The sequence below is a fragment of the Thermobia domestica genome, chromosome 9 (genome assembly GCF_964235325.1).
Source record: "Thermobia domestica chromosome 9, izTheDome1.hap1.1, whole genome shotgun sequence".
Classification (NCBI taxonomy): Eukaryota; Metazoa; Arthropoda; class Insecta; order Zygentoma; family Lepismatidae; genus Thermobia; species Thermobia domestica.
Genome location: NC_137462.1, coordinates 175,183,353 through 175,202,511, shown reverse-complemented (window position 1 = coordinate 175,202,511; position 19,159 = coordinate 175,183,353). Strand labels below are relative to the sequence as shown.

General features: G+C 36.5%; 1 protein-coding gene across 4 annotated transcripts in view; it reads right to left on the bottom strand.

Moving 5' to 3' along the window:
* Grip163 (gamma-tubulin complex component 6) overlaps positions 1 to 19,159 on the bottom strand; it is a 97,967-nt gene that overhangs the window by 39,123 nt on the left and 39,685 nt on the right. For all 4 annotated transcript variants that reach the window (XM_081725484.1, XM_081725481.1, XM_081725480.1 and 1 more), the window contains exons 8-9: positions 15,500 to 15,716; positions 7,727 to 7,958 (exon numbers count right to left, since the gene is read on the bottom strand). In XM_081725484.1, coding sequence (XP_081581610.1) covers positions 7,727 to 7,958; positions 15,500 to 15,716 — 449 coding nt within the window. The remainder of the gene's footprint in view (positions 1 to 7,726; positions 7,959 to 15,499; positions 15,717 to 19,159) is intronic.

Here is a 19,159-nt window from a genome sequence, read left to right as displayed (position 1 = left end):
GACTCATCATACACAAAGGTTCCCCAAGTTCCTGTACAAACTGACAAACTTGAGCGAACTGAAAGAGAAATGTTGTAAACAAATCACCTACAGAGATATTCTATTGCATTTTCAACAGTGACACAACGCAATATAGCTATAGTCCGGGACACAGTTCGTTATGGTGTGGAGATAAAGAACGATCATCATTTTCTGTTGTGCCGTTATAGAACTTGTTAAAAAAAAATTGATTTCTGCTATGAAAATTATATGAATATAAAAGGAGAGTGCCAGTGACAATATACATAATGATAGAGAAAATGTTTCTTAGATTCCAGAGTTGTTCTCAATATTCCAGATATCGAAGATGATCCGAAAAGTCATGTGCTATATTTTGAGAATTTCTTCGCAAGTAGAAATCTGCTAATACATCTTCGTGAATTGGGATTCAGAGCAACCGGTACTCTGCAGAGCAATCGTGTCTCTCAGTATCCATTGACTGATTCTAAAGAATTAAGTAAATATGCATGGAGTTCACATGAATACAGATTCGACTAGGAGGTAAGTTCTTATTACCAAATGGCATGACAATCGACGTGTTGTCATTGGCACAATTTTTGAAAGCGTACATCCTGTTTCGTGAGCAAAGAGGTGGAGCAGACTACATCATAAACATATTAGAATTGAGCATCTTCACGTTATAACATCCTACAATAACCACATGGGAGGTGTCGACCATCTCGATTTGCTACATTAAAAAATTAGAATTGATATAAGAGGCAAGAAATGTATTGAGTGATATTTACACGAATTATTAACATGATGATCGTAAACTCATGATTATGTTTACGAAACCAACTCAGTCCAATAAGGATCTTCTGACATTTAGGAGCAACATTTCTGTCAAATATATCGAACTTGGTGGTCATTGTTCAAATGTATTCAATGATGTACGCATCGCTGGAAGGGGTTACTTCATTACGGAAAGGAAGACGTAAAGATGCCATGATAATGAATGCAATTGAAAACCATTATTGTACTTTGAAAATTGTAATGTCATATTATGTTTAAAAGTGTTTTGTGAAATACCACGAAGGCAAAGAAAAATAAACTTAAATCAAAGTCAAACACGGTAACAAACTAGTACAGGTAGATCGAAATTACAAAATAGCAATTATCTGTGCTTCAAACGTAACTGTTGAGTGTTCTAAACACTGGTATTAGTACGTTCTGTTTAGTTGTGTGCCATATATCGTATTAAGTATAATTTTCGTAAATAAACTCTAATTGAAAACACAAACAAACAAACATACACACATTATATATATATATATATATATATATATATATATATATATATATATATATATATATATATATATATATATATATATATATATATATATAAATCAGAAGACTTCATGCTTCGATAGACCGGCCGTGATCACTCAATGCCTTGAGGCACTTAGCGGTAAAAATTTGAATTGCTTCACTAAAACAATGGAATGCAATTAGTTAAAAATATGTCCTCTCTAGTACATCAGAAAGAACCAGCGTCCTAATTATAGAACAGCGCATAAGTCACATCTGATGAACAGGAAAAATCAAAATGTTATATTTTCGTGATACTTACACAATAATAAACTAAATTAATTTCTTAAAGTGAAAGAAATCAGAAAAAAATAAGTTGGTTCCAAACGGGTTAAGTTTAGTTATTTTTTCCACTTTTTTATTACTCTAGTATTTACTTAGATACTTAAGCTAAAGGTAAGACACTAGCTCCTTATAAAATGGGTCTTTCTCCGAAACAAGCAAGTACAGTTCTGCCTTGGTGGCATCGTGCATTGTCGTCCTGGAAAATGCCGTCTTCGTGTGGGTAGAAGTGTTGCATTGTAGGGTGTACCTGATCCTGTAACACCTGCAGTACACAACGGATGTCTCACTGTGGTCCATGCACACCAACGGTTCCAGTCCATGCCAACAGAAGCATTCCCAAACTATACAGCCACCTTCACCTGCCTGTACATTACGCACCATGCACGAGGGTTCCATAGATTCGTGCTGTTGACGCCACACATGGCACGTCCGTCCGAGAGGAGTAGCACAAACCGTGATTTATCGGACCAACACACCCTTTTCCAATCATCCACGGTCCAATTAGTGTGATCTTGTGCCCAAGCGCGACGAAGTCGGCGGTGACGAATCGTAAGGAGCAGGTGATGATTGGGTCGTCTGCTGTGGAACTTCATGCGTGCCGGTGTACGCCGTATAGTTGTGTAGGATATGGGTGTTGTGCATGCACCATTGTATTGGTCACGTAATTCCTGGACACTGATGATTCATTTGACTGTCACGAGCTGTTTGACGCGACGCTCGCCCCAAGTTTTGAACTTCCGTACGCCCCTGCAGTTCCGTCCCTTGGAGACCGTTACCCCATTTTCTTCCCACTACTTGTACACCTTCACTACACAGGAACAAGCTCATCCGATTAAGTATCGCCGTCTAGGTTAGTGACGCGACCTATTGATCGAGTACCCACAATAATGCCCTATTGGAATGCCGATAAATCCTGACCACCTGTTATAACAGTGTGCTGTTTGTCAACATGTATTCTCGAGGTGTTCCTTCTCTGCGATACTACCAGTCGGGGTGGTCATATAATCAGTTTGGCTGCTGTCCAGACTTTCTTGTGTGAAGGGGTTGTTGCAATTCAGTGAGCACTCATATATATATATAATGTCTAGATTTGTCCACTAGCGTTAGGATATGTTTGCCCCCCTCCCCCCCCAAAAAAAAAGTTTTTCGCTCGCTTTCTTTCCATATCTGGTAACAAGAGTTCCGCACGCTACGCGAATCAGTTTTCAGTTGTTACACGCACTTTTTAGCCAATCAAACGTATTATATTGCATGACGTCTTGTCGTGAAGGTCATAGTTTTGTGTAACTGCCGATTATTCCTGGATAAATTAATCCGTTCTTTACAGGGCCGTGCTGGGATACTAATGAGGGCGGTGGACAAGTCTACTAAAAGGGCGCTCATACAAACGGGAATATATATATATATATATATATATATATATATATATATATTACTTTGAAAGAAAGTATGGAAGCCTTTCTATATAAAAACCACCACCAAATTTGTTTTAGTATTAACGTAAATAGCTAATTTGTGCCTCCTAGATTTGGTGACCCTAACAATGTTTTTGTAAACGGTATAAAATTATGCAGTTAATTGTTATGGAGTTTCCGCCATTCCCCACTAACGTTCCTCTTGGAGTTCGAATATTGGTTTAAGAAACTTTTTTCAAATACTATCAGTCTGCGATTTTTCCTCAGAGTCAGTGACAATTTTTCGCAACCATACAGCACAACAGGAATGATTATCGATTTATATTTTAAGCTACAAATTCTTCAACAGAATTCGCGACAACAAAAGATTTTTAACTAAATAATAACACGAAATTCCTGCTTTCAGTTGCCATCAAATTTTTTGTGATTATGGTTTTGGTCTGTTAATAATGATTCTAGATATTTAAAAGTATCCACTTTGTCGAAAGAAAATATTATTTGGAATCCATAAAACGCAGTATTACGATCCCGACAATCTTCCATTCATTTAGTTTTCTCTGCATTTACTTTTAAGCCCATATCTCTGCAAGCGATAAGTAAGATTTCTGCATTCCTTTCTATTGTTCTATCATACCCTATTAAATTTACATCATAAGCATATGCCATAACCTGGTAAATACAAATCAGCTCTAGGACCTGATTCCTGTCTGTTTTTTAAGTGTTTTCCAGAACAAAGTTAAATAATAATGGCGAATACGCATCTCCTTCTTTCAGGCCATTCTCAACGTGAAAGCTCGTGAACAAGAATTTCTCTACTCGAACCTTACTTTGGGATTCATTTAAACATATCTCAATTAATCTACCTTTTTCTGTTTTGCAAATTCTGTAAGCATGTTGTACAATGTTTCCCTCCTACCCTAGTCTAAAGTCAATAATTGATGTGCCAGAATATTGTATTCCCATTTCTTTTCAAGTATTAGTTGAATAGTAAATATCTGGTCGATAGTTGATCGATTTTACCTACATCCGCTCTGATAATCTCCAATAATTTCATCTGTGTATGGAGTCAATCTTGCTAATAGAATGTGTAAGAAAATTTATTGGATGTTGACAGAAAATATGTAGGAAAATAATATTATTAATATATTTTAATAATTATTAAATCAGTTTTGTTGCTTTTCTTCTGAACTGGAACAATGATTGATTTTTTTCACTCTTGTGATAATTCCTCCTTGTTCCAGATAAGGAAAATGAGTTTGTGTTTCTTGCTTTACAATTCCCCCCTCCTTCAGCTAAAATTAAGTCAACCAGAATTTCGTCTACACCCGGAGATGTGTGTTTCTTTAATTTTTTAATAGCGATTTCTATTTATGTCTGGTTATGTTCTGGAATATTCGGTTATGCTGTGTGCATTTCACTTTCTCCACGCACATTAATCTTTGGCTATGTGCTAAGCAAATCGTCAAAGAAATCTTTCCATCTATTTAAGATGCTATTCTGATCAGTGAGAACTGTTCCTTTAGCTTTCTTTAATATATAAGCACGAAATTGATAGCCTTTCTTAAGTCCGTTGATGCATTTATACATGTCAGGAATGTTTTTATTTTTTACTATTAACTTCAAGTTAATTAATTTTAGCTTTTAAAAATCGCGTTTCTTCGTTCTAAAGATTTTGGCAGTTTTCCGCCAGATGATAGTGAAATTTTATGTAGTTATTTCGTTCGGATTTTGTAGCCAACGCTGTTTCTTCTGTTTTCTCTTCTCTGCTACTTTAGTGCATTCCTGGTTGAACCATGGTTTGTTCCTACGTATTTCTGCGTGTCCCAATATTTCTTTTGCTGAAATCTTAATGTTTTCTCTAATTTCAACCCAGTATCCTGAATACTACTGCACTCCAAACCTTCTAAAACCGAGAATCTATGCGACAAATCAATCTGGATCCGCTCCACCTGACTCTCCTCTAACTTCTTTAAATTAAACCGCTCCGTTTTCAGATACTGAATATTTCCTTTATACAACGATAGTCTCTCTTATTATCATAATCAACTCTTCTGAACGACCAAGCATCAGTTGTGCTAGACTGTTTTCTTCTATCTACTAAAACGTAGATCGATTTGATGATGTGTTTTTCCGTCTGGTGAGGTCCAAGTATATTTATGAACGTCGCGATGTGGGAATTTTTAATTATCACGATAAGGTTTCTGGATGTTGCAAAGTTCAAGAGTCTAACGCCTTGTCACGACCTTCCTTATGCAGACATTTATTCCCTATAATCGGTTTGAAAATACCCTCTCGTTCTACCTTCGAATTGAAACCGCCTAACAGAATTTTCGTATGGTATTGCAGGAGATGATCAAATACTCGTTCTATTCTTTCGTAAAAACTTTTTTTATTGGCATCCTTATTTTCTGTTGGGTATGTACGGTACATTTAAAACAATAATATTACACCACCGACCCTTAAGAGAAGGAAAGGAAAATCTATAATTAACAAATTCAACCCATGTAATTTCTGATATTACGTATTCGTTTGTGAACAAAAAGCCCTGATCCTAGTTGGTAATTTTTAATTCGTTTCCCGTAAAAGAACGTAAAATTTCACAACTTGACTTCTCCATTTGCTTCTCATCTAACTTCCTGAATCCCACTAAGTCCATCTATTTCTAAAATCATTCGTTACATATTTTAACGCGCCTGTCCTATAGAGACTTCTTATCTTCCATGTTCCAACTCTCATGTCGATTTTACTTTGCTGAGTTCGTGCCAAGTTATCAGTTCTGATCCGAAGATTCTGTGAATATATCTGAACAAGCCTTTTTTTACAGGATGAGTTGTTAGCCCCACACCAAATCCCCAAGCTAGAGGATCACCCCTTGTCTGTCCGCAACTGCTTATTCAGTATATTCTCAGCTAACCTCTATATCCCAGAGGCCTTCTCCTCGATCACCTGAGGACGGGCCATGCCGTGGTGACAGGAAGACCACATTTTACCGAAATTAATATATAAGTAGCTATATTTCAGAATTACAATAGGTATTGATTATCCGAACACTGTTTTAAAACACACAGGAACAATCAATATGCTCGGATATACGGATGCATATTAAGACTGTGAAACCTTCGATGCCGTAAAAATCGTGAATTAGGGACTAGTGTCAGTGTAGTATTTCATGAATGCATCGTACGTTTGACTATCCGAACTACTCTTGATGTATCGCGTTGTTTCGTTTTATAGCTACATAACTTTATAATATTTTTGTACTCTTTACCTGTTCTCTGCCAACAGCAACTGTATAAATTTATAATACAAAACTGAAATACAGAAGAATAAAATTTTTAAAAATGTGATATTTCGCAATGCATCACATGTAAAGGACGCCTTGTATTCTTCACAGCTTGTTTATTAACAATCACTATTTGAATTTATTATATAAAGCTGGTACACAGGATAACTAAAACCACTTATCTATAATGTGGTGTTTCGTAGGGCGCCTTATGTAAAAGGCGCACTGCACCTTTCACTGGTTCTTTACCAATAGTAACTGTATGTATTTATTGTACAGAACTGTGGTATACAGAAAAGTAAATAAAATCGTTCATCTTTTATGTGGACTCGCAAGGGCGCCTAATGTAAAGGGCGCAATGCACCTTTCACGGGTTCTTTACCAATAAAACTGTAAGAAATTATTACTAAAAACGTAATTTATACTGTGATGTTTCGGAGGGCGCACCGGGACACGTCCCGGTGTCCCGGTGGGCCAGCACGGGCCTGGTTCTTTACTAACTGATGATGCAACGATGTAACGTTATTATCCAAAGATAATCAACAGATTATCATATCCCATCTTAATCCTCAGTTCGTACAACTGAGCATAAGTAAATACATTTTTCCTGACCCATGACACCGCGAATATTGTCACTTACTGTTAGGTTTAGGAAAAAAACGATTCTTTAACTGGTCTCCACCATTCTAACAGCCTTTTTTCATGTTTTTAAAAGCAGCAATTTTATAAGCTTACTTTCTCACTTTAAATATTTATGAGTGAAACTTTCTGTATCTGGGATACAACAAAATAATAATTACACACTAACGTAATATCCTGACATTCTGAATATACTCAAACAAACAAATAAACACAATATAGTCTACAAAGAAAGTAAATACAATATGGTCTGCAATTATCTTTTTACAACATTTTACCTTCTTCTGAATCTGCATTGATTCTTTGGTATATATTGTATGTCTTCTGTGCGCAACTTCAATGCTTGTTATCATCATTTGAATCACAGGAATTCCCTAAATATTTTTGTGAAATGTGATTGCATTTTCTCTAATTCTTCTGTGAAATAACAATTTCCCCGACGCTCGACACATTTTGAAGCATTTTCCTAACTCTCTAATTTTCCTGATTTTTCATGACCTTCTTTGACTTTCAAAGTCAATGTGAACCCTGTTATGTGTCCTCCCAAATTTCATCCCTCTTCAATATCACCCTCCCCCAAGTTTAGATTTTTTTACACTGTATCAAATAATATTACTCTTTTTCTCTTTCCCTGAGTCACAAAATCAATTTACTATCTAAAATTTCATTCCACTGTTCTAATCTTCAAAAATTCTTAATCCCCCCGGCGCCTATAAAGAAAACTGTATTATGTATTAAACAAGGAAGGACTTACTTTGAATTTTCTTCAGTCTCTTTTGCTGAATTTCTTGAATTGTCTTATAGAAATTCTTATCTTGTTCCTTGCTTCTTCGGATGATTTCGGCCACTGCCACATCTGACCCACAATGTCGAGAAACTTGTGCAACGTATTCTTCACATTCATCAATAACATTCTGGAGATCAGAGTTTCTAAGACAGCAAGTTACTTTGGGGTAACTGTTCAAGAGAGTCAAACACAAAGGATCCTGTCAAGAAGAAGAAGAAAAAAATTAATATGACCAATTTTTTGTTATCTGCGTTCACGTTGAAATGTTTAGGCGATAAATACTTAACGAGGAGTCGCTGATAAAGACTGAGATTTAGCTTTAGGGAGATGAACAAGGAAGCTGAAATCATCACATCATTTTACATTATTACTCCTGTAAGTCAATGCACTTGACACTTGTCCTGCAGGTTCTGAAAGTTCCTGCAAATAAATTTCCTTCGATTGCTGATATAGCTACTCACTTGCAGCATTTGCCTTCTGAACACTCCTAAAATGCTGTCTCTTCAGGTGCTTTTTGAGATTGGGGAAGAGACGGTAATCGGAGGATGCCAGGTCAATGAACAGGGAGGATAAGGCTACACTGTAAAATCTGAAGTCAATTTCGCTGCTCTTTAACCTGTAGTGTGTGAAAAGGCAACGTTGAAGAGCTTTTCCCGACGTTTCTTCTCAACTCTGCAAATACAGTACAGTAGTAAGTTGCATTGGGTTCAACCTTGTTGGAGGTAGTCTACAAGTCGAACTCCCTTCTTATTGCTGCCATTTGTTTCTAAGCTGATTTTTTCGGCTTGGGGAACAATTCTGTTGCCATTCCTTAAGTTGTTTCTTGGCCAGAGGATTTTAAGAATAGATCTATGTCTCATCACGAGTTATCAGTCATTCCGCGAATCTAACTCGCTCCTTTCAAACTCTACCAAAAGCAGCCAAATAAGTCCCCACACATTTCGATGTTTGTTCGATTCACTTTGATGCAATCTTTTTAATATCAAAGACTATGTGCATAATGGTGTCAACCTTCTCGTGTGATATGTTTAAACCATGTATCAATACTTTTGATTGGTACCGGGTAGTTCTCGATAAACCCGTCATAAGGTGGTTTTAACACTTTCAGGCATAGATACAGGAGCAAGCCTTCCAGTCGGATTTTTAAATTTAACACTGAAGTGGCCAGTTTTAAATCTGGCAACTTATCGTTTAACTATTGCACATGAAAGGTAATTTACACCTGAAGTTTGTGACGTTTTTACATGGATCTACTTTGCAACTTCCTTTTGAAAAAAGACTAATCTCATTATGGTCCCATACTATTCTTCACTGAGCCATTAGTGTTTTGTACCTCAAAACGAACAAGATCATAAACAGTGGAACGGAAGTTCCGGAAACCACATTGGTGATTGGAAAGCAAGGTTCCAAATACCACACTAAACGTGAATTGATCGTTTCCTCCAATAACTTGCATAAGCAACTTAGGTTAGGCAACTGGCCTATAACTAAAGCTGGATGTAGCCAATTTCACAGGTTTTAGGACGGAAAAATATAAGCTGCACGCAAGGCAGCAGGAAAATCTTTTAATCCAGATACAATTACAGTGGTCTAAAAGATGTTGTTTGCCAACGACAGGAAGACTGCGAAGCATAGTGTAATGTAGTGCGTCTGGTCCAAATGCAGTGTCTTTAGTGCTAGTAAGAGCAGTGGTAAATCCAGCTGCAAGTTGTAATCTTCACTATTTGGTGAGGTAAACTGTATGAGTCTACATTCTGCTTGTGCTTTAACTTGTAAGAAATCAGGTGAATAATAGTCGAACCAGAAACTGCAGCAAAATACTGCCCAATTTACTGGCAATCAGCTTCAGGTCAGTGATCAGTTCGTCTTGCACAAGGAGTGCAGAAATGTCGACAAAGTGGAATAGACCTAAAGACGACGAAGTTTAGACCACAGCTCTGATTGACTTATCTGCAATTAAACTGGAGACATACTCGCACCACCTACATCGTTCCCCTTGTTTAATCAAGCAGCGTGTTCTGGTACGAAGGCGACGAAACTGTGCCAAATTATCTATAGTAGGAGTAACATTAAAGCGACACAACACTTTCGGTGTCGAGCAAGAAAAGCTTGATATTTTTCTTCCGACCACCACGGAACAGTACACTTTCGAGAAGCCTCGTCTTATAATGGAATAGAGAATTAGCAGCAGAGACAACATCGGCGCGAAAGGCCTAGGTGTTCATCAATAGAAAGCTGGGGGAAATTGTCAAGGTATTCATCAATAGAAAGCTGGGGGTATTGTAAAAAGTCAAAGCTGCCAGAAAACTGCCCCCAGTCTACATGGTGAGATTGTAAGGAGGTAAATGAGTAAACTGTAAAGCAGGTAGCCCAGTGAGAATATTTGGAAAGTTATCACTGCCACACAAATCATGTTAGACACGCCATACCACATACACTAGTTAAGATTACTGCAAGCCGTGAGCTGCAGACAGAAAGATCCAGATGTGAATATGTTCCTTAGCAGTGGTAAAATGTGTTGTACTGCCATCGTTTAATAAGATAAGGTGTGAAGTACCAAGAAAAGTTCCAAATTCTCGACCTTCAGGCTCGGTACTGGGGGGACCTTACAGTGCATGGCAAGAGTTGAAGTCTTATAACTGGATGTAGGAAATGGCGATATGTCATCTAGATAGGCGATGAAAAAAACTTCAGGGCATGTGATGTAGGTGTGCCAGAAAGTGATCCGCTGTCCAAAGAAAACACGAACAGCTAGAACCTATAAGGAAGTGTAATGATATTTGTCCTGTATTCCAACTGATACTCCGCCAGCCACACGACCATCGTGTCGTTGTCATAACCGTAAACAGTGTAGCTGGAAACAACAGAAAAGCGATTAGCAATAAGGTGAGTTTCTTGGAAACAGAAGATTAGAGGCTGAATGACAGGTGTTTCGATTCTTGGAAATTAATGGAACAGCTATTCTATTATAGAAGAGCTAATATGGGATGGATTAAGAACGACTTAAGATTTAATATGTTTCCCCTTTTTCTTTGTACATTTAAAAAGAAGGAAATTACCAAGATTGTCCTCCACTATGTCTTCCATCTTAGACGCATCTATGTTGGACTGAGTGTTTCTGTTTCTTCTTATCAGGAGAACTCAAAGACTGCTGATAAGCAAGTTTCTGATTCACAGTAGAGATGCTGGGAGCAACAGGCTGAGATTTAACAGATAGTTCAACTGAAAGATCCGATGTGGACTTTTAGGTCGTTTTGACATAGAAGATGGTGTACTTTTCAAGAATTGTTCCCTTAAGAACCGCTGACCAGGATCCTCGGGAAATTCTCCAAAGTAGTGGTGGTTTGTGTAGCAATGGATATCGGTAGATCCTTGTAGTGTTCACTAATGGTGCAACAGGAAAATCATCTCTCTGAGTGCTGATATCAACAATCTGTGTTCCTTGCGAACGAGTTAATTTCACAACAAATGAAAGAGTGGAAGCAAAAGTATGCACCGGTTTGATGTGGCGCTTGGCTTCAGCGACAGAAATTTTTCAGTAATCATACGTTCATGGATTACTTTTTCGTCCTTGAATGTCACACCAAGTTGGATGTGGTAATTTACAATTGGCATTTTTAGGTGCGGCCGTACAGTATTGGACTATGTGCTGAGTCAGAACAATTACTAGAGATGGCAGAGGCATTGCATGACGTAGATGAGTGATCAAGATGCTCGCATTTAAAACACCACTGCAAAGAGAGAGGAATGTATGGGCTCACCTTTAAGTGACAATATACTACAGTAAGAATGGCAGATAGGTCTGGGATACAAACATAATAATATAGGAATCTGTCGATTGTAGCTCGTCACTCTTGCAAATGTAGATTCGCTTAATGTCAACAACTGTGCCAACAATTCATCCTTGATCTCGGCTTACGACAAACTTTAAAGTCAACCTTTGCTGATGTTCAGTTGATGATGTGTTTCAAGTTGTATTGGGCCCCTGCATTTGAGCAATAACTTAGATTGTTTGTCATTTGCAGTTTGTATAAGAAGAGTTTCACTTCTAAGTTTGCGGATATATTCCAGTGGAAAAGTTCCACTGGCAATATGTTGCAAATGTTCAATAGAATAAAAGTTGAAAGTTTATTCATACTGCGGTTATGTTATGAGTTATTTATGATTTAGATGGAATAGGATGTATGCAAGAGGTATTATAGTTTTATTATTATTATTATTATTATTATTATTATTGAAATGAAAGAATAGAATTTGTGGGGAATGTTTTAATGTATGTAACTTTAGTAGTATTTATTTGAAATTTCTCAAGCACTGATTTATGACTAGATACTGACAAATACGAAACAGTTATATAAATTTTTAGTTTATTGATGTAGTTTTGATGAGTGATATAGTATATATTAGTAACGAGATTTTTTAAAAAAATTGGTTTTTGATGCAACTACTACGACTTTGGAAAAATCCAGTAGTTTTGATACTCGATTAGAAGCGAGGTTTTTGTATTCGTGGAGAAATATGTAGAGTTCTATACTTTTGAATTTTACTTTTTAAATCATATTTGACAATGCATGATCTTACATGTTGACTTGCGAAAGCTAGCTGACTTCAATGCTTGGCAACGATTTTAAAGACCGAATTACTTAGCAGTTTTACAGATAAAATATTATTAATTAAGTACAATTTAGTTTTGAAATATTTATTATTTCCTTTTGCTGTTTGTTGATTTTTTAAAAAGAATATTGAATTAAAAGTATAATTACGGATAAAAGTTTAATAATGACCTTTATGAGCGTCTGTGACAATACTATCAAGAGTTTCTTCCTTTGCATCTTAAAAAACCAAATATCATGGGACGTGTTCCACGATCTTTCCCTCGTTCGCTTTCTCGAATTTATTATTTGTATCTCTTGTCTATTAAGCAAGTTTGATGCTGTGCTATTGTGAAAATAATACTTCTTCATTTCTGCGCCATCGTTCTGGAGGACCAACGAGGCAGGCAGTTACTACCTACCATGTCCCTTGTCAGGGAGCTGAGCGATGACTCTAGGCCTAATGTGCAAGAAGCCAGTGTCACTTCTATCTTCGACTGATGGGTACACTTAAGACCATCATCTCACCGGCTCACGGTAGAGCCCAAGCATCTTTGGAGATCCAACATGCCGCATTCCTAGTTTTCCCTCTCGCGGCATCACTCTATCTAGTAACAGCCGGCGCCAATAAGCTTCACTCCGCCGTCACAAGACACCACGAAAACCTAAATTAGATCCAAGAATCATTGCCACATTAAAATACTTACAAAATGGAAATCCGGCCCATAAACCAAATCAGAGTCGATAAATCTTTGTCAAGTCACAATAGAAAATCTGGCCGGCTTCATTCGAGGCATCATACTGTACAGTATCGATCATTTTCCTGCGAGATATTAGTGACTGATCTAGGCAATTACCCCCGGCACGGGTTTTACAAGGGCGACGAACTCCCAACCTGGAGAACCAGTGGCTATTGCAGTTCTGAAGAACTGGGCAATGGGATCGCCACATCATGACGCTGGAATACCATATATTAAGTAGGTGGTTATAATGTTCTGGCTGGTCAATGTATATACATGTTCAGACAATAGTACGTGAGTTAACATAAAACTGGAACCGCAGAAACATGTTAGAGATTATATATATATATATATATATATATATATATATAGTCAGGCCCGTATTTATATATTGTGCGCCCCTGTGCTCTAAATAATTTGCCGCCCCCTCCCGAAAACGACCAACATTAGAGATGAATTCATAGCTTTTGGGGTCGCTAAGATGAATAGTGGCAGTTTTAATCCAATTCAATTCTTCAAGGTCATACTCCACTCCTCAGGGAGGGGGGCGAGATTTTTAAAGTAATCGAAAACTACAGGAAAGCGCAACATTTACGATATCGATATTTGCGGTACTATTCAAAATAACTTCTTCAAGCTGAGAGAGGATATTCTCGGTGTTTAGATGGAGGACAGACACACAGTATCAATTGCTTCGAAAAGGTCAAGTTTTATCACATTGGTGTAGCTAGCAAGTTATTCTAGGGAGGAATGACATAACTTTTAGGGGACTTGGGCCTTTTGCATACTAAAAGCAGATTAAAAATCTTTCTTCAGAATATACTTGTCACAACAGTTGTCCTTTGTTACGAGCATATTTAGGGACGTTTGGTCAGATCTACCTCGGAATAAGTATAAAAAAACAAAGTCAAAATCAACTTTCAACGAATTAGTAATTTATTTTTGTGATTTATAATAGAGTTCAGTTAATACATTAGCAGGTAGCTTCTCTTCTATAACAAACAAAAATTAGTCCAATTTTTGAACGTGTGCCATTTTCCTCAAGAAATTCTTGACATCTTTCGAGGCTACATATTCAGTTAATACGTTTTCTATTCTTCTGTCTATCTTATGTATTGACGTCGTCTACGTTTGCCTTCAATGTTTCAAGTTTTGCATTTATATAGGTAATCGTTGTACACAGCCTCACGTTTTTAGATACTTCACCAAACAGTACACATTACTAATTGACTTACCTAATGATTTGAGTCTGTGCTTTCACTGTTTAACAACATTATTCGTTCTGTGCTCTTGATTCAAGCAGTTGCACATGGAGATGTCAACACTGGGAGTGTTTAACTACAGTTCTACAAAATAATCTAAAAACCTCTCAAGTCTTTCGTGTTGTGGTGCATCTTCCATAATGGAAAGCTACCAAACATCGACATCATCTACAAGGAGAAATGTTAGAGCAGAATACATTCTGAGGAGAGCCTCACCTCTGGAACTGATTTACAGTCATTCGAGAGTCCTAATTTCTGAACCTTACACTGATTAAAGTGGAAATTACACCCACTAATGTGCGTTTCCGAGAACAGTGTTCTTAGAGATGTTATAGCAGCTTGATCGTAATCCAATTTGATTAATTTTGGATTCCGATCATTAATATCAGCCTTCAGCAAACTGAAAAATCTCTTATACGTCTTACTATCTCTTGCTGGTAAGAGACCGAAGATCAAAGGGACAATGTTTGCTTTCTTCAAGTTACTTCCGGTGTCTGCTTGTGTTGTCTATAATTGGGCAAACTGCCAACTACAACACTTGAATGTTACGTCCATTAAAAAAAAAAAAAAAAAAAAATGTCGTACACTGCCTTCTCAGTTGCACACTGTCTTCTCTTCGCAGTGCAAAATTTAACCATTTTTCCTTCCTCTGTGATGTCATCTGAAAGCATCTAAAGGAAGTATGTCTTATCATCTATCGTGAGAAAATACACACATTCTCCACGGTGTGTACCGCAAATGTCCCACTGTTTAAGGAAAAGTTTTGAACACTACCGCAAATGTACCAGAAAAACTGGTTTTCTAATTGTACCGCAAATGTGCTGAAACCAAACGACAGATATTAGTGTTGAGTTCACGCTGTTTTACGCTAAATAGTAACTACTGTAATTAGAGCGAAATAAACACATTAACATATTTTCTCGCTCTTGCTCCGGACTCTGCGAGTTGTTAGTTTCAAGTATTACTTTATTGTGAATCTTAAAATAATTCCAAAATTTTGCCGCCCCCTAAATTCTGCCGCCCTGTGTTCGAGCACAGAATAGCACTTACCTAAATACGGGCCTGTATATAGTAATCCACGCTACTTTAAAAAAATCACCTGATATTAAATGAACTTTTAATACATATAAATACAAACAGAATTACCTGAGGACAGCAGAACTTTAGAAGATTAACCGATTTTCCACACTGAAAAATTACATTTTCTAGACCTTTTAGAAATCCTGGCACACGAGGATCCATGTTAAATCCTTTAGTCCAAAAACGTCTATTTGAACACGAAGAGTATTCGGGATTTGCTTGTACGAAGAATTCTCCGTAATAGTCTTTGAGAATTCCTTGAAAAATCCACTTCTCCAAAAACCTGAAATAAATAGGAGAAAACAATCTAGTATGTTTTAACTATTTAAGGGACTAAATTGACATATGATTACAAGTATTTACTTGAACTTTGGCATACCAAACACTATATAGACGTATATCAAAGATTACGGTTTCAACTGTTAAAAATGAAAGAGTTATGTATTGATATGTTTTACAGTTTAGAAAGAACTTCTTGACGCGTATTTGTTAACTTTGTTATCACTATGTTATAAAGCTTATTCCCGCCTTTCTTTTGCATAGTTACATTACGCTGAATTTTACTTTAAGCATTGATTATTTCAGTTTCAGTTTTACGTCCCACAGTTATGCCGGCTAGGCTAAAGGAGAAGCATTGATTATATTCATGTCAAACTTGTAGCATGTTGTAAGATTATAAATAAAAAAAAAAAATCATTTCAAAACTAGCGCCATTTCTGATGAGTGGCTAAAATTGGAACTAATAGTTCTAGAGGTAGTTAACTGACCACCTTGTGGTCATTGGAAATTGATTGCAACGACGAGAGCACATGTTCTCAAATAGTAGTCGTAAATGGTGCAAAACATGGAAAGTTCCGAGACTTTGTTATATTACGTGTTGAATTTTAGTGAATTTCTGATATTCCGATATAGCCTGGATAAGTATATGTTATATTTTTCTAGAAAGTGACTAACATATTCAAATGGAGTTGAATAGGTGTTAAAGTTGAATACTTGTATGAGCAATTTTGGTGTTAACAATTATCTACGAATTAACTTTGCAATTTATATGGCGATGTTTGATGGACTAAGTATTTATATCAGTGCCTGTGCAGCTTTATTTAATTATTCCATAAGCGTCTACATAAATAACTTTTATTCTGTAGTAATAAATATCACTACTAGAGACTCGAAGGAACATTTATCAGTATTTGACGTCATTCATCGGTGGATTATATAACGAGAATTTACTGTATATGTGTTACTACATTTATTTAATAATCAAGTGTGAATTCGAATATAATAATTCTACGTATTTATGTTCTAATGGATTTAGTGATATTTTGTGTGGAAAAAACATTAAAAGTTTAAAATCGCTATCTTCACCACGCTTTTTGTATTTTCAAATGCACTTTCCCATATTCCATTGTAATGAAAAGTTTTATTAATAATTTGTGTGGGTTTTATACCCTGCACCAACGGCGTCTACTTTATTAACAAGACGTCGGCACAAAAGATCAATTTCCAATGCCTCATTACAAAAGATCAATTTCCAATTCGGATAATTATAAATGGAAATAAATTGGGAGTGTCTAAACTGTGCTTGGTGGAAGAATAGTGAACAAGATTTTTCGTCAGAAAAAAAAAAAAAAGGCAAGGAAATACTAGGCATAAAACTTTCAGTTGGAGTTTGCTACACCTTGGAAGTTACGTATAAGTTGGTCATTGGTTCGTGCTGTCTGACTGAATGGAGTGGGGAGAAGAGGAGAGCTACTACGACTGTGAACTGTGTGTAAATGGCTGTGATTACCTGGTTGGATTGTGTGGAAGAAAGAAAAGTGATTATATAAAGTGTGTGGTTAATAATAATAATTAGTGAAGTTATAATGGCTAATAGTGAAAGGCATGTGGAACGTGTTCCACAGTTAGTATTAAATCATTTTTCAAATGGAGACGCAGGAATCTTCAGAAGGTCAGTGGATAGTTGTTCGGAAAGGCAAGGACATGAGCCGGAAAACGAGGTAGGTGAATCATTTATTATGCCTAGAGGCGCTTTTTGCTTCAACGAACCTAACTTGTTATCAGGGAGACAACGTGAACCACAAGTTGACAGGTGCGCAAGGTCAGTTACTCCTGATATTGATATAAACAGACTCGACTTACATGAACGTGAAAATCAGATGTTTAGTACTTTGCATTGCGATAGAGAACCAGCTGAATTCTTTGACGAATACAAGGAATTACCGCAAAGAAATGAACTACATTGTTTTCAGGATTTAAGACTTCCAAAATTGAATGAACAATATGTTACGTATAATCAAAACGTAGGAAATGTATTTAGACCTTTTTGTACTAATTTAGAGAAAATTACGATAGGTGTTGCTAATAATTCCTTTTGTAATTTAAGTCAAGAAATCAGTTATTGTGACGGGAGCGATGACTTGCTTTTGTTTGAATTTCTATTGGAAGTACAGGGTTTAAATAAGGGTAATGTTTATCCTTATGAATCAATAGTAATAGCTGCCTTAAATAAAAGTAAAGGGATTTTGCGTACTAAGATCTTAGAATATATGAGACAATGTGATAATTGGTTGATGCTTGCTCATAAAGTTTTTAAAAATTTAAGTTCTTCCTTAGGAAGAAGAATTGTATCGCGTAATTATGTTGAAACGATACAATCTGTAGGTCAAGATCCCATTCACTTTGTAGAAAAAGTAAAAGATAGTTACATAATACTGCATGGTATCTTAAATGAGGTTCATGTGAAAGAAATTATATTGAGCGGTGCAGATCCACGTCTCGTAAGAGATATTTACGGGGTTCGAGTTCCAGATACTTTACAGGAACTTGAAAGGGATTTGTTTTCATACGTAACTCATTTAAAGAATATAAGTATTTATAAGGCGATTAATAAATTTTCTGAAACTGAGGAAAATGTTAAAAAGAAAGGAATGAAAAAATCTGTCTCATGTTTTGAGTGTGGGGGACCACACTATGCTAGCAAGTGTAATTTGAAAAGAGCGTTGAACTTATCTAGAAGGTTGCATAGTTTACAATTAGTAGATAAGAGGAATGCGGATGTTGGAGGAGGAAGTAAGAATAAAGGAAGGTATAGTCTAGAAAAGGGGGAAAATAGTAGAGATAATGATGGAATAAGTAAAACTATGCATGACAGCATGAGTGTAGGACTACATAACAATAGACAGGCTACTAAGAAAGACAGTGTTGCTACCTTCGTAGAAGCTTTTGTATTGGGGAAAAGATTAAGAGGGTGTGTGGACACGTGCTCAACTATTAGTCTGGTAAATGCTAATGCTTTTAGAGAATGGAATGACACATTAAATAATAAATTCAAAGTGAATGATGATTTGTTTATTGGTAAGGGCGTAGATAATAAAGATGTCACTTTGAAAGAATCTGTTACTCTGCCCCTGAAATTGCTGAATAGGGTATACAGAATAAAATTTTATTTAGCAGAAAATCTAAACCCAATGTTTATAATAGGGGTTAATGAGTTAAAACAGATGAAGGTTGCCATTGATTTAGTAAGTAATAGATTAGTATTAGGGATGGAAGAAAACAGGACCATTCGTTTATTTGATCAATTGACTCAAGCAAACACAGAAAAGTTAATGTCTTATTGGCCCATGAATTGTTTTCATAATAAGTTGTTTATTCCATCTGACGAAAAGGGGAATGAGAATGTAAGAGGAAAACCACATGAAGGGTCATTTAATGAAAACAAAA